This window comes from Crocuta crocuta, unplaced genomic scaffold (assembly GCF_008692635.1).
Source record: "Crocuta crocuta isolate KB4526 unplaced genomic scaffold, BGI_CrCroc_1.0 scaffold87, whole genome shotgun sequence".
Lineage (NCBI taxonomy): Eukaryota > Metazoa > Chordata > Mammalia > Carnivora > Hyaenidae > Crocuta > Crocuta crocuta.
In genome coordinates, this window is record NW_027532166.1 from 3829428 (window position 1) to 3844124 (window position 14697).

The 14697-nt window shown below is 43.1% G+C and overlaps 1 protein-coding gene across 2 annotated transcripts in view; it reads right to left on the reverse strand.

Moving 5' to 3' along the window:
* CACNA2D3 (calcium voltage-gated channel auxiliary subunit alpha2delta 3) overlaps positions 1-14697 on the reverse strand; it is a 771963-nt gene that overhangs the window by 394678 nt on the left and 362588 nt on the right. For both annotated transcript variants that reach the window (XM_077776662.1, XM_077776663.1), the window contains exon 10: positions 2567-2645. In XM_077776662.1, coding sequence (XP_077632788.1) covers positions 2567-2645 — 79 coding nt within the window. The remainder of the gene's footprint in view (positions 1-2566; positions 2646-14697) is intronic.

A 14697-nucleotide genomic window follows, 5' to 3' on the forward strand; every position in this document is an offset into this window, starting at 1 on the left:
AATGTTTTAAAAAAATGAAAATGGAAAGGAACTCTTTCTTTTCAAGACCACAAAATAAAGGAAAAAATGGGAAAAGTATAGCTCACTGAAGGTTTTCAAGCATCAACAATGTTCCAAAACTCATTTCAAGAACAGGCTCTTCACTCAGAGGAGATCTGGGATCCACAGGACCTCCATATCTTCACTGCCTTGTTTTCTCCTGTACTTTGCCCCCAAGTGAAGTCAGGTGCATTATTCTGAGACAATCAGAATTGCTGATACCTTTTAGTGAGGCCAGCCAGCCACTAAACTAAACTAATTCTAAAATGTGTCTGGTAGTGCTTCAAGGAAATGCTAAAACCTTCCACCCTGTTCTCTCCTTTTAAGATGAGGGAATTGACAATGGCTTAAAAGATTGATCCAGGTAGAAGCAGAGAATTTAAGACAATGTCAAGCAAAGGGAAAGGTGAGCAATGTTTATATGCTTGTCCATGCACCTTTTCACCACTCACGTCCCACACCCACCCACTCACAGCACTAAGCCCCCACAGAACACATATACTTTTCTCTATGGGATTACCTCTGCCCATGCCCAGTTCAGCTTGGGGAGACCTGACCCAAGCCAAGGTCATAATCTTTCCTGGGGGAATGAAGGGACTTGAAATCAGAATTTAGAATGCTGACCAGTCCAAGAGAAGAAGATATAAACTCTTCTTTCTAATATCATGTCTTGTTTACAATGTGTTGTGTGGACAGAGGAATGTGCATGGCACAGGGTGGTCATTTCTAGATGTGCACACACCACAGCGGGGGGCAGTGAGGGTCTGTATACAGAAAGGAAGACTGTCATGGAGTGCAGACAGAAACCAAGGAGGGAAAGAACTGAAACCAGCCTCCTGGTCCCTCTTGAGACATGAGCTTCTCTTCCCGCTCTGGGCTCTGAGTCACTCCTTTTCCTCTCCAAAACAGTCCTCTTTCTAAATTCAGAGAGCAACTTTGGTTGCTTGGAACTAAAATAACTTTGTCTTAAGAGCTGGGGTGTGCAAACTCTTCATGGAGGCCTCTTTCCTCCACTAATGCACAGACACTGGAACTTTTTTTTTTTTTTTTAATTAAACATGGCTTAGGAGACAATATTAAAAAAGACCACCTAAATCTACCAAGACCAGTTTACCATGTGACAGGACATGCCTTCCTTTGTAAATGTGTATAGCTAATTTACTCATTTTTCAAACATTAAAGGAGCATTCACTCTGAGTGAGATAGGAGGCTGGGCTCTCCCTGAGTTCTCATGATGAGATCAGAGTGAAAGGCTGCTCTCATAGAGCATGTAGCCTTTAAGGGGACATAAGAAATGCCTACAGATCAAAATGGCACCAGGTAATCATTCAGGGCATTTATGTGTGAGGCACTGCATTACCTTCAGAGCCCCATTTCAGGCTCACAACACCACTGGACATGTGTCATCATTACCCCTGCTCTGTATGGGACACTACTCAGACACAGATAGATCTGGTAACTCGCCCATGGGTGGTGGATGGTGGAGGCTACATTTGAACTCAAGGAATCTGTGTTAAGACTCCAGGAGTCTGGACTCGACCAGCTATTTGCCTCCTCTGTTTTGCCTTCTTTATTGTATGGAGCATGGTAAGAAGCCCTTCATAGACTAGTGGGCCCTGTTACCTCCCTCCTTCTGTCTTCCCCAAAGCATTATTTCTGACACACAACAGGAGATGATTAAATTATAAACTTCAGAATATAGAAAAGGCAACAATTATTGAGCATTTAGCATGTCTCAGCATTGAACCAGGCACCTAATATACACCATTTCATTAAACCTTACGTTTAATAGGAATCAAAGGAAGAACTATTGTCCACATCCTGAATTTGAAGATTAGAACACTGAGGCAGGTTAAAAACTAATTCGATTATTTAAGTAGGCTAAGTTATCCTATGGGAACATATCAAACTGGAAATCTCAGTAGCTTAACTCAAAGGGTTATTGACTATACTGGCAGCATGGGCCAGCACATGGATGGGGGTAGGGGGAGTAGAAAGGCCTCTGTCCCGAGTGGTCACTCAGGGAACCAGGCTGATGAAGTCATTTCATGACTATTCCATGGAGCATGGAGTTTCAGAGTTCACAAGGGCAGGGGAACAGAGTATGGACACTACCATACTAGCTCTCAAGTGCTTTAGCCTAGAAATGATGCAGGTTGGTTTAGCTCATAGCCTTTGGAACCTGTCTCGAGGCCCCAGCCAACTGCAAGGGGACTGGGAAGGTGGAATGATCACATGGGTATCTGGTGCTCAGTAAATTGCTATGCCATTGTAATCATCCCAAGGTCACCCAACAACTAAGCAGCAGAGTGCAGAGGGTTAACCACTCCACTTGACAATGCCTCCAAATTTGTAAACATACTTCAGGAGAAGCTATTACAAGTTATCAAAACTCATCTAGAAATGCCCAAACGTTATCTTAGAACTCACAGCCTTCTCTCAGAACTTCCTACTTTCTCATGACTATCCCAATTTTGGCACACCCAAGGGGAAGTTACTCAGAGCCAAGCACATGGGGGGAACCTACCTTTGTTGGCACAAGCCATCCACTTGAGATTGTCTGCAAACGCAGCCTCCCGTCCAATGAGGTAGGTAAAGATGCGGACCTGAGAGGAAGAGGAGCAGATGCATCAGTGGTGTTCACCTTTCACTGTGCTGCCCCAGACCACATGCGTGGCACACACACATGTGCTCTACCTCTTTAATACCCCGGGCTTCCCATCTGTAGGAACATATTTAAGACATTTGAAGTACAGTCAGCTAGAAATATATTCAAAACCGGGGCCTTTGATCTTTTAAACCATATGGCACTGGTGGTAGTTGTTTTTCGGTGTGCAACTCACGACAGAGGAGAGCAACTTGAAATGGGAAACGGCAGCATCACGGGCCTGGGTTTGCTACACACATATGGACAAGGATCCTCCAGGTCTGGACCAAATCCGCAACCATTTTCCTCATCCACACAGGAAATGCAGAGTACGCTCTTCTTGGGAATACAAACGCCACCAAAGACCCTCAACGTTCCCCCCCAAATGGTGAGGACAGGCTGCAGAGACTCTTACCATCTGTGGCGTCTGGCGTGATTTTAGGAGGTAATTAACTGGGACCAGAGGCACGGCCTGTAGCCAGGAGACCAATGGGGACTCTTTCTAGCCTTCGTGAGCATTTGGTTCCCGAAGAGCACAAAACACATGTAAAACCCTGGCTCTTTCATTTTTCTACTGCTTTCTCAACTCTCTCTCATGAGGCCCGAATTCTCTGAAATAGAGGACAACCCATCCCCCAAAGTAGTACTTGAGGGTAAGATGGAAGAAAGATGAGGAGCTAAAAGGGACACAACCCTTGAATTCAAACTGAAAGTGACACGTGGCTCAACAGCACACAGTCCAAACAAAACCCTTCTGGCCTGCCGAGCGTGGTGCTATGGCCACCTCATTGTGGCTGAGTTAATGACGACATGCTGTCAGATGAAGATGCTGGGTATGTGGTGCCAAAGGCTTTACCAGCTGGTGTCTCCTCAGTCCATTGAGACTGGCTCGGGCACACCTACTGCTCCCTCAGTGCCTTTATTATAGTCAGAGTTAACTAGTATCTTGTGTGGTTCCATCTAGGAGGTTGATTCTTGCTACCTGTCTACCTGAGGCAGGGAAGGAAGGATGTGCCTCCTTCCCCTGGCTATGTCCTGATGGAGCACAGCACTCGGAATGCTAAAGCTCAGTATCTGAATGGTTAAAAATACATGAATGCTCCTAGCAGAGTGAAAACATGCAGATTTTGCTTCATTTTATTTAGCTATTATTTTTGTAAGTAGGCTCCATGCCCAACAGGAGGTTTGAACTCACGACCCCAAGATCAAGAATCATGTATTCTACCAACTGAGCCAGCCAGGTGCTCTAGATTTTGTTTTAATTGTAAATATCCTCCTTTCTGGGCATTATAACTTGAAAGGTAAAGAGACTTTTTTTTAAAAAGTTTTTATCTATTTATTTTGAAAACGAAGAGAGGGGAGGGACAGAGAGAGAGGGAGAGAGAAATCCCAAGCAGGCTCCATGCTGTCAGCACAGAGCCCAATGTGGGGCTCAAACTCACAAACCGTGAGGTCATGACCTGAGCTGAAATCAAGAGTCGGATGTTTAACCTACTGAGCCACCCAGGCGCCCCTAAAGAAATGTTTAAACGCACATAGCCTCAGCCTGTCCTCACTTGTGTGCACTAAGGCCATCATTTCCTCCATTACCACTTCTCTAAGGAGGTTTCCCGAGTGGGTGAGCAGGCAGAGAAGGCTCTGTCTCTCTTCATTCCTCTCACTCTTTCCCACACTATTTCCAAAGGAGTCACATTGAGAGAAAAAGGGTATGTCATTTATTATTATTATTATTATTAGTAGTAGTAGTAGTAGTAGTAGTAGTAGTATTTAAATTGGAAGATTCTGGCTTTTCTTGGAGAAAAAAAGAGAAGAGTCAGCCTCATATAGCAAAAAGCAGTTATCACTGACCACGCCCTACACAAAGTCACTCCCCTGTTCACTTTGCCTGCCTGGCCACTGCTGCCATTTAGCTGAAGATGTCTGATGTAGGAGAAACCTGAGGTCCAGTTAACTAAAATAATTTGGTTAATTTCATCTAGTCCTGGGGCACCTGGATGGCTCAGTTAGTTAAGCGTCCAACTCTTGATTTTGCCTCACGTCATGATCTCGCACGCAGTTCGTGAGTTTGAGCCCCATGTCAGGCTCTGCACTGACCATGTGGTGCCTGCTTGAGATTCTCTCTCCCTTTCTCTCTCTCTCTTTCTGTCCCTCCCCTGCTTGAGCCTCCTCCCTTCCTGAAAATAAATAAATAAACCTAAAAATTTTTCATCTAGTCCAGATGCAATGAGAAAGGTCTTCAGGAACATCGGCATAACATTGGGGTCTCTTCTCCATCTCTTGAAGATGCTGGGTCTGTCCATATAGAAAACCCCAACCGGCCCCATGACCCAGAGCCAGCACCAGAGGAGCCAGCACTGGAATACAGTCTTTTGGGACCCAGATTCATGCTTCTTTTTTTTTTTTTTTTTCATAAATCTTCACCTTTCATTTCAAATTTAAGCTATTTTAAGGGAAACCCCAGACTGATAAAAACTTGCATCCCCACTGGCTCTTTTTTTTATGTTTATTTATTTGAGAGAGAGAGACAGAGACAGACAGAGACAGAGTGTGAGCAGAGAAGGAGCAAAGAGAGAGGGAGACACAGAATTTGAAGCAGGCTCCAGGCTCTGAGCTGTCAGAACAGAGCCTGAAGTAGGGCTCAAACTCAAGAACTGCGAGATCATGACCTGAGCCAAAGTAGGATGCTTCACTAAGCCAGCCAGGCACCACCCCTCCCCCCCTTAACGAAGCAGAAAATTTTAAAGATAGCTCTTAATAAATGATGCTAGCAGTCTATCTTTGCAGACAAATAGGGAAATAAGTGGCACAGAGTAGCCCATATGTTTGCATGCACCAAACCTCCTTTGCCATGCAGATGAAGAACCTGAGGATAGACTGAGTTCTCTCTCAGTGGCATAGTTAAAGCTCCAGCAGAAGACTGTGAACCATTGGCAACACTTGTATAATCACTCACTTAAAAAGATGGCAACTCATTTGGAAAATCAGCAGGATAGTGCCAAACTTCAGACCAGATATGATTGCTCAAGAAGAACTGTGCTAACAATAACCACAATAATGGAAACCAGCATTGCGGCCCCCCACACCCCCACCATGGCTCCTTCTTTGCCCCCAGCCCTGGGTCATGTGCATGCTAAAGGATTTATAGGCATTATATTTATTTTGTTGGTTTGTATTTTATTTTATTGCTTATGAAAGAGGATCAGAATCATGTTCAATATTTCCATTTATGTGGCGCCCTTGGCTCTGGGGGGACTGGCCTCCTTATCTGAGTAGAAACAGCATGGAAAGGACTTGTCACATCTCTGCCTATAAAATAAACATCATCAAACGATACTAGGTCCACACCCTGGATTTCTCACAATGATGCTTTTTAACTGGCAACAAAAGAGAAGGGATTTTTACTCCAAAATAAACATTTGGGAGAGCAATTTAACAATATCCATAGCATTTTATATTTGTAATTTTTTTCAGGCCCAGTAATTCTATCTCTAGGCGTTTATCTTATAGCCAAGATAACAAATAAAATGCCCGTAAGAGCTGAGCAGGTAGCAAAGACGAAGGGAAGTGATAGGCATATGGAAAAACTGTAGAGGTGCACGTCTTCTTAAAGCCCTGTAATTTCATTTTATACATTTTCACAAATACGCAAAAATGGTAAAGCTACAAGAATGTTCACCTTCATTGTTTGTAATAGTCAATAACCGTTAGAGCTTAAGTGTCTCTTGATAGCTGAATGGCTAAAAAAAATTACAGTCCATTCCCAGAGCAGAATACCATGTAGCTATGTACTCATGTAGAAAGACATCTGGTATAAACTGGTGAGGGGAGCAAAGGCAAGCTGTAGGATATTGTATATCCTATATATTCTGTATATCACAGAATCCTATTTTTCTTAAGTGGTACTTACACTTTTTACTTCACAAATGTCTCCATCATTTGAATGTTTTTACAAATGAACAAGTATTGCTTTAATAATCGGAGATCATTCTAAACGAGAAGAAAGTAATCACATAGCAGCTTTTCGAACCATTCTGTAAGGACGTAGGAAGAATCAACATAGCAGTGAAAATTCAACACAAAAGATGAAATGTGGCCATTAAGACTCAGTTCTGCATCTTCCACGAGGGGCTGCCATACTCTACCACTTAATTAAATGAGTACACAACCTCAAGCAGTAACTTAATCAAATTGCTCCTCATTTCTATCATTAGCAGATTCTGTAATCTGATAGATATTATTTCCAACAATTAGAGATTTCGTCTCAAGAAGCATCATTAAAGAAATGTTCACGAGTCTGCCTGGAGGCCAACTACTTTTCAGATCACCGGTGGTCCTGGGAGCCAGGTTCACATCACAATATATCAAGGGACAGAGTCACCACACAGTTCAGACCACAGCAGGGTCAGGACACACTGAAGTCTCAGAAAGCCAGGCCTTTGTGTTCATCACTTGCAGGCATGAAGGCACCACTTTCATTAATGCAGCACAAAGGCAGGGGGGAAACGTCTGCATCAGCCTATTAGTTCATTTTGATCTCCCAGTTAAGCTTGTATGGTCTTTAAGTATTCTATAAACCTAATTAAGCTTAATAAAATTTAGAATGTGGACATTTCAAAGTTCAAAGTCACTTAATTTAATCCGCTTAGTATAAAATTTCCCAAGTGAAACAAACAAAAATCTCAATCCAGGTTTTCCAAAAGACCAATTATGCTCTTACTCACGTAGATGCAATTCTCACCAGAAAATCTGAGAGGCACTATTCCTCTCAACTTGGGTGAATATGGGTAGTTTGAGTTTATAATAATAATGAGCCAAATTTCTTCTTTTAATAGCCATCAAAATAGGGGAAGAAGAGTGTCTGCCAGTAGACCTATCATGGACACATTTTACAGCCAGAATAGAGGCTGTCACCTTCCCTTCCACAAGTCCCTTTGGTAATGAACGGGATATTACCAAGGACCATGGTTTTGAAACAGTCCAAGATTATCAGGTCATCACCCATGCATCACAAGTAACTTCTGAGCACCTACTATGTACCAGGGGCCATTCTTGGTATTGGAGATACAATGGATAAACTGTTAAAACAAACTCTGTCTTCACGGAGTTTACATTTTCATGGTAGTGAAATAGATAATTAATGGAAAATTCATATCTAACATTTACTTGTTGTATTAAATACTTATGAAGAAAATAAAGCATGGTAAGGCAATAGAGAGTGAAGAAAGCTGCAAGAGAGGAAGGGAAGTCTGCCCTAATAGTATGACATGTCATCAGGGATCTGGACAATACAGGGTGGGAGAGGTGGAAACAGACACATGGCTACTATGGAAGAGTGTTCCAGGTGAAGGGGACAGAAGGTACAAAGTCCATGAGATAGGCATGCTCAAGGAATATTGAAGGCACCAGTGGAAACGGAGTGTAGTCAATTAGCAGAGGTTGTAGAGAATGAACTTGGACAGACAATAGGGCCCTTGCAACCACTGTTAGAGAACAGAACCACCAAAGGGACTGAGTCGAACTCTGACATGAGTTACGCGTAATCTTGTAAAAGGGTAAATGTGTTTACAGTGTGGAGAATACAGAATAAGCTATGGGCAGTCATGTTCAACTTAGCTGCTCATCTGATTTTTCTTGTGATGTTCTTACAATTCTGAAGACCTAGGTCCCATCCAAGCATAATTCAATATGGCCCTCTGGAGTAGAGAGTCTTTTAATCTCCCTTAGTTCCAATGTGCAACCAAGTTTGAGAACCATGCCCATGATGTGGAAGCAGAGACACAAAAGTAGGAGGCCACCGAAGTGGTCCAGGTGAGAGATGACAGTGGCTGTGGCCAGAGTGGGGAAAGTTCTTAGACTTCATTGAACATCAGGATCACCAGAGACCTTGGATCACATGTTACCCCAACACCCACCCTCCAGAGTTTCAAATTAAGTAAGCCACACAGATCTACATTTTTAAAAAGCACCCGTTACGGGTCTGACATAGGTAAACTGATGCCAACATTTTTATTTATTTATTTATTTACTTATTTATTTATTTATTTATTTCCAATGTTTTAAAATAACAGAGAAGATGAGACTTGAGAAAAAGGAAGTAGAAACAGGAATTAATAAATCATTAGAGCCATTTCCAACAAAGGTATTTCTATACATAGCTAAGGATTGAGGTTAAACTTGTAGTTTATAATCATCCTGTATGTGGTTTAAAAATAAATAGAGGGGGTGGATCAAGAAAACATTTTTTTTTTTTAAGTTTGTGTCAATCCAGCAAGGCAGGAACATCAGACACCAACCAGACTGGACAAACAGGATCCGCCTTCTGCAGTTCCTTTTTTCCCCAAGAAGGGGCAGGTCTGTGCCCACACGTCTGTAGCCAGAGCTGAGTCTTCACATCCAAAGCCCTGCTCCTCAGAATTACAATAACGCCATTCTCGCTCCCATGTACAGAGGAAAGAGCTGAGGACAGCACACTTAGAAACCTCCAAATACATCGTCTTTACATTTATTTTTTTTAAAAAGACTATCTTTTATTTTAAAATAACCTTTAACTACAAATATAATACTTGTAACTTACAAAACATGCAACCTATATGCATTATATGTATAAATGACATTTGCTAAAAGACTCATTGAGTACCTCTGGGGGCTTACATCCATGGATTCTAAATTTTAATTCAACTAAGTGGCGGCCTCTGCAAATGAACATGTGCACTTACGTTTATGTCTTTGCACCTGTGCATGCCCCTTTAGACTCACTGCCCAACTCAATTATTCCCTAAAATACCTTCCAAATTTCTCAAAAATGGTGTATAACTTCAGCTTTAGAAAGAAGTCTACAGGGGCGCCTGGGTGGCTTAGTCGGTTGAGCGTCCGACTTTCGCTTAGGTCATGATCTCGCGGTTCATGGGTTTGAGCCCCGCGTCGGGCTCTGTGCTGACTGCCAGCTCAGAGCCTGGAGCCTGTTTCAGAGTCTGTGACTCCCTCTCTCTCTGACCCTCCCCTGCTCGTGCGCTCTCTCTCTCTCTCTCTCTCCTAGAAATAAATAAAAAATATTAAAAAAAAAAAAAAGAAAGAAGTCTACAGATGTCTTTATGTCTTAAAGTCAACTTACTATTACTGAGTATGTTCTTAATCTGTATCTTCACAAAAGATATTTCTAATCAACTTCTCTTATTTGGTCATTTCTATGAATTCTGGTGCAGAGAAGTGTCTCAGAATAAAATCTTTAAACTCTAAGCAGAAGATGAGGGCTGAAACTTGATTATTCCCCAAACGCTTCATAAATCACTGCCAATATTATCTTCACAAAAGCAATGCAAGAGTAGAGGTGGCCCTGGAGAAGGCTGATACCCATGAAAACAGTTATATTGAATAGGTCGCTACAATCTAGAAGCCATCATGCTCATAATGAAAGAAGAAACATCCTTATCCAAAGGATGAGAGAGGCATAACACTGTCCTGAGCAGCAATACAAGGGAACAAATTGGGTTAAATTACAAAAGTAATAAAATTTCAATAAATGAGTATCATAGATCATTATGATAAATGGACTGTCATTTGGGGGATGCCGTTAAGAGTCTGTATAATTTCTTTCCTCTCATGCACAGTGCCTGATAACTCATGTGTGGTATTGAAAATATCTCAATTCAGAAAAAGTGCCATTTGTGATCTGCTGGGCAGGAGAATGTGAGTCCAGTTTTACGGGCATGTGTTTTGCCAAGGTGGAGAAGTTGTCTCTGAGTTGCCCAGAGGCTGGGAGCTGAGTTTGCGCAGCAGAACACAGGTGTGATACACTGCTTCATAGAACAGTAAGAAGTCAAGCTACAAACATCTTCAAAGGTGGGTGACACAACTCATTAGGCTATCCAGCCCCATGGACTTCATTTAGGAGACAAAGCCAATGCATAAACTGTCTTTTTATGTCCCATACTTTTGGCGCTCCAGGGCCTTGCTGCCTTGGAGGATACCCCTTCCCCGGGTTAGCTGATTCCCGGAGGCAGCAAAGGACTTGCCTGCAGGGGCACCTCTGAATGCAAATAAACCAATCCTGACCTCCTCTTTTTATCAGGTATTCATACTCTGGACCATTCTCCACCTGCCCTAACCACCGCATGGCTGCTACCAGACAACTAGGGACAAAGTCCTAATGCCCCAAAGTCCACTGAAGTTATCTAATCCCAAGCCTGCTTATCCTGCTTATCCCCTCTTTCTTACATGGAAACCACAAAAAGGCTTCAGTCCTTTACCTCTCCGCACCGCCCCCCCCCCCCCACTCGCCTTGCCTTGGGGCTTCCCCTTGGTGAAGCTCCATGTGGTATGGCATACTTCTTGCTTCAAGAGGACAACGAGTATAATAAACTTCTTCCTTCACACGAGGCATTTCTCTGTATGTGCACCTTACCATATCTGATTCAAATAAATACTGAGAACCCTCAAAACAGCTGGAAATCAAGAGATCTGGGCTCTAGGTGCACCCAACTGCACACTTACTGGCTTGGTGACTTTGAACAAATTAGTGAAACCATTAGACAGTACTTTCCTTATGTGTGGGCAACATGCGGATCATCCATCCCACTCCCTGTGATCAATGGCGAATGAGATAATAGATGCAAGGACAGGTCAGGAGTAGTGAATTCGTCATAGAGTTGCATCCATGTGTGTTTCAGACAATTTGCTGCGGTAACATTAAACAAAGTGAGCTGAGGAAAGCAGTCTCTCCTATCCATAGACACCCCCTTCTACCTGCCCAGAGGTCTGGTTAAAGAGGAAATTGATGGTTGTGAGTGAATAAGAGATTCTTTCTAGGGGAGGATTTTGAGTGGCCATCACTGATATTTGTAATTACCAAGGATAATGGGATTCATAGTCCCTACTACTAGAGGTATAGCAGCGACAACTTCTATTAACCTTTGTAGAGTCATAAGAACAATTGAGACATTGGCAAAGGCTATGGACTTTCCCTCTACAAAAAACCCCCCAAATGCCCAAGGCTATACATTCACAATTTCAGATAAGATATACGAGATTGGGGGCACTTCCTCACCAAAGACCCAGATTCCCTAGGAATCTCTGGATCTCAGATTAAGAACCTCTGTTTTATAGACTTCTTGTATTTTTGCTCTGTAAATTCCTCAAAAACAAATTGTGTTCTTTGGACAATCAAAATGGGTTCTTAAGTGCTTGCCAAATTGAGAGAGAAGTTCATTTGTTCATTTATATGTTCACTATCTAATGATCTGGTGAGTCCCAGATATCAGCGATCCATGACCAGATCCAGACTTCACATCAGGAATGAGTCTTCGATATGCAGGAACAAGGTGGACAGACCAGGAGACCTGAGACAGAATAGGGGCCACTACAGACCTTGACTTTGCACATTACGTCATGGAGCCTTTGAATGACCACACCTAAAGGAACAGGGATGCAATGGACAGATAGGACCCCCATACCATTCATTTTTAAATCCATAGAATCCAGTGCAATGCTTGACATGAAGCTAGCGCCCAAACATGTGTTGACTGGTAATACCATAAAAATCCTTTTCTGCTGATATTAGGGCTCTCGAAACAAATTCATCACCAAGATTCAGACTGCTGGCCACCACAGGGCCTACAGATCCATACGCCTGGGAGGTCTCTCCCCACTTCCCTTGCCCTCTCAGACCTGGAGATTAATTGGTGACAGCTATTTGTTTACAGGTATGCCCTTTCTTCCAAGAAGGCTCACAGATTCAACACCATGAACAAAACACAGACTCATCTGTGTAAAGCTGTTAAATTCAGCAGAACAGATCAGAAGGTCTACTTATATAAAAGAGAAACCAATTGTTCTAAAAACGGGGAGGCTCATAATTCAGCAGAACAGATCAGAAGGTCTACTTATATAAAAGAGAAACCAATTGTTCTAAAAACGGGGATGCTCATACTTGTGAAATAACTTGGAATCACATCCATCCCTAGCTGAGGACCCTCCAATGTCTTCCCATTGCACCTGGAATGTATTCCCAACTCCTGATCACAGTTACGATGCCCTGAAAGACCCAGAGACATGACAAACTCTTTTTGGCCTTAAGGTCTTTGCGTCCACCTGTCCCACTGCCCAGAATGTTCTTCACTCCCTCACTTTCCATAGCTAACTCCCTTTCATCCCATGTGTCTCCTTCATGATACCTGGTACATTTTGTAGTTATCTTAATGACCTATTTCCTTGAATTACATCTATTTCTCCCTCCAAACAGAAATGCAGATGTGGGAGCAGAATGAGGCCACTGCATCCAGCTCAGTGCCTGGGATGTGGTAGATTCTCAATGAATATCAGTCACCCACTTTCTATCCATTTATTTTCACAAATTTTATAAGTCAAAATAAGTCGGCATGGGATGCTCATGAATTTATCAGAGTTAGAGCTCTTTCCTTCATTACCAACTTCATTTTAAATGCTTTCCTGTTTTCTCAGACGGATCTGCTATCAACCAGCTGGAAATTTCACTTCCCCCTATGATAAGTTCCCTTGATTTCTTTTCATACTGAAGCTCAGTGATAAATAGGAAGAAATCGAACATTGAAAAGCTCTGGTCTTTGTTACTACCATCTCATCTTCAGAAGCCAGAAAATGGTGTCTTAGTTGAGGCCTCACGTGGGGGGATCATCAGATTTACAGTATGTTTCTTCCTAGGTGCTGCCCCTTGATTCTAGATGGAAGACATGCAAGCTGTAGATGGAAGTCAATTGTATTTTAAATAACTGCCTGCTTCAAGGATTACCTAGCAGTTGTCTTTACCTGTTGTAAAGACGCTTCCCAGTAGTGATGGGACACTTGCTCTTCCAAGCAACTTTCAGTGTAAGTCTCTTCTTCCTCCTGCACCTTGACACAGTTTGAACAGATGGCAAAATTTCATGGAAAATAGGAATGACTGGGTGGACAGGTGAGCAGAATACAGTGGATACAAGACAGGGTTGAGAATTGGACACACCCAGTTTTAGCATCTGGGTCTTCCTCAAGTGAGCTAGGCAACCTGGGAGGAGTTACATGATCTTTCTGAGCTTCATTTTCCTTGCCTGCAAGGCACTATGGTTAACAGGAAAATACCCATATGGCAGGATTGCTGTTAAATGGTAGGGCCTGGGCCAGGGTTTGTGCTACTAGAGTGTGTGTGTGGGGTCCTTTCTAAGAGGAGGTCTCCAATGGGGCATCTTGTCTGGACCCTAAAGAGAAAACATGCAGGAAAAGGCCCAGAGGTGTGAAGCCTGAAGGCGTGACTTGGCCTGTCAGTCTGGACTTTAGAGAAAACCTCCTTTTCCCTTAATGGTCCCGCCCCCACCACCGAGTTTGTGTTTGCTACCCAGATGAGGGTATAGGACCAAGACTCACATGGCCTTGGGCGCAAATGTGGCCCTTGTGTGGGATGCGGGCCAAAGCCCCCCAGTAAGAAGCAGCATGTGTTTGGATAGAGCAGTCCCTCCACAGACCACCCTAGTGAATCAGCACAGCGCAGGTTATAGGTTGAGGATTTAGGGGTTTGGAATTCTGCCCAAGTCATTCTCAAACTCATTAAAACCAACAGCTGTTGTGAATTCTAAGCTAGCACGGTTCTTGTCACTTCTATTTTCCCCACCAATCCTCCCTGTCACTAAGAATTAGTCTAAAATAGCAGTTTCTGCTGTCAAATCACCTGCCACCTTCTGGGGCTTACTGTCAGTAAGAAAAGTCAAGGACTCATCAGACGACTGCAAGGATATTGTTGAGGACAGTGTTCATTCCATTTCACCTGTGATTCTCCAAGAGGCAGACAGGTGGGAACATGGCTCGGGGTTGGGGCAGAGGGATATCCCAGAATCAGCTGTGGGATTCTGGCCATCAATAGCTGCTCATTCCCAGTACCCCAACCTCTGCTCCTCCAGGGACTCCAGTGCTTCCATCACCCTGACACACACTACGGGAGCATGGCCCCAGCTGAAGACTATACTGTCAAGAGCCACTGTTTTGACATCAATGGAGTACCATAGGTGGGT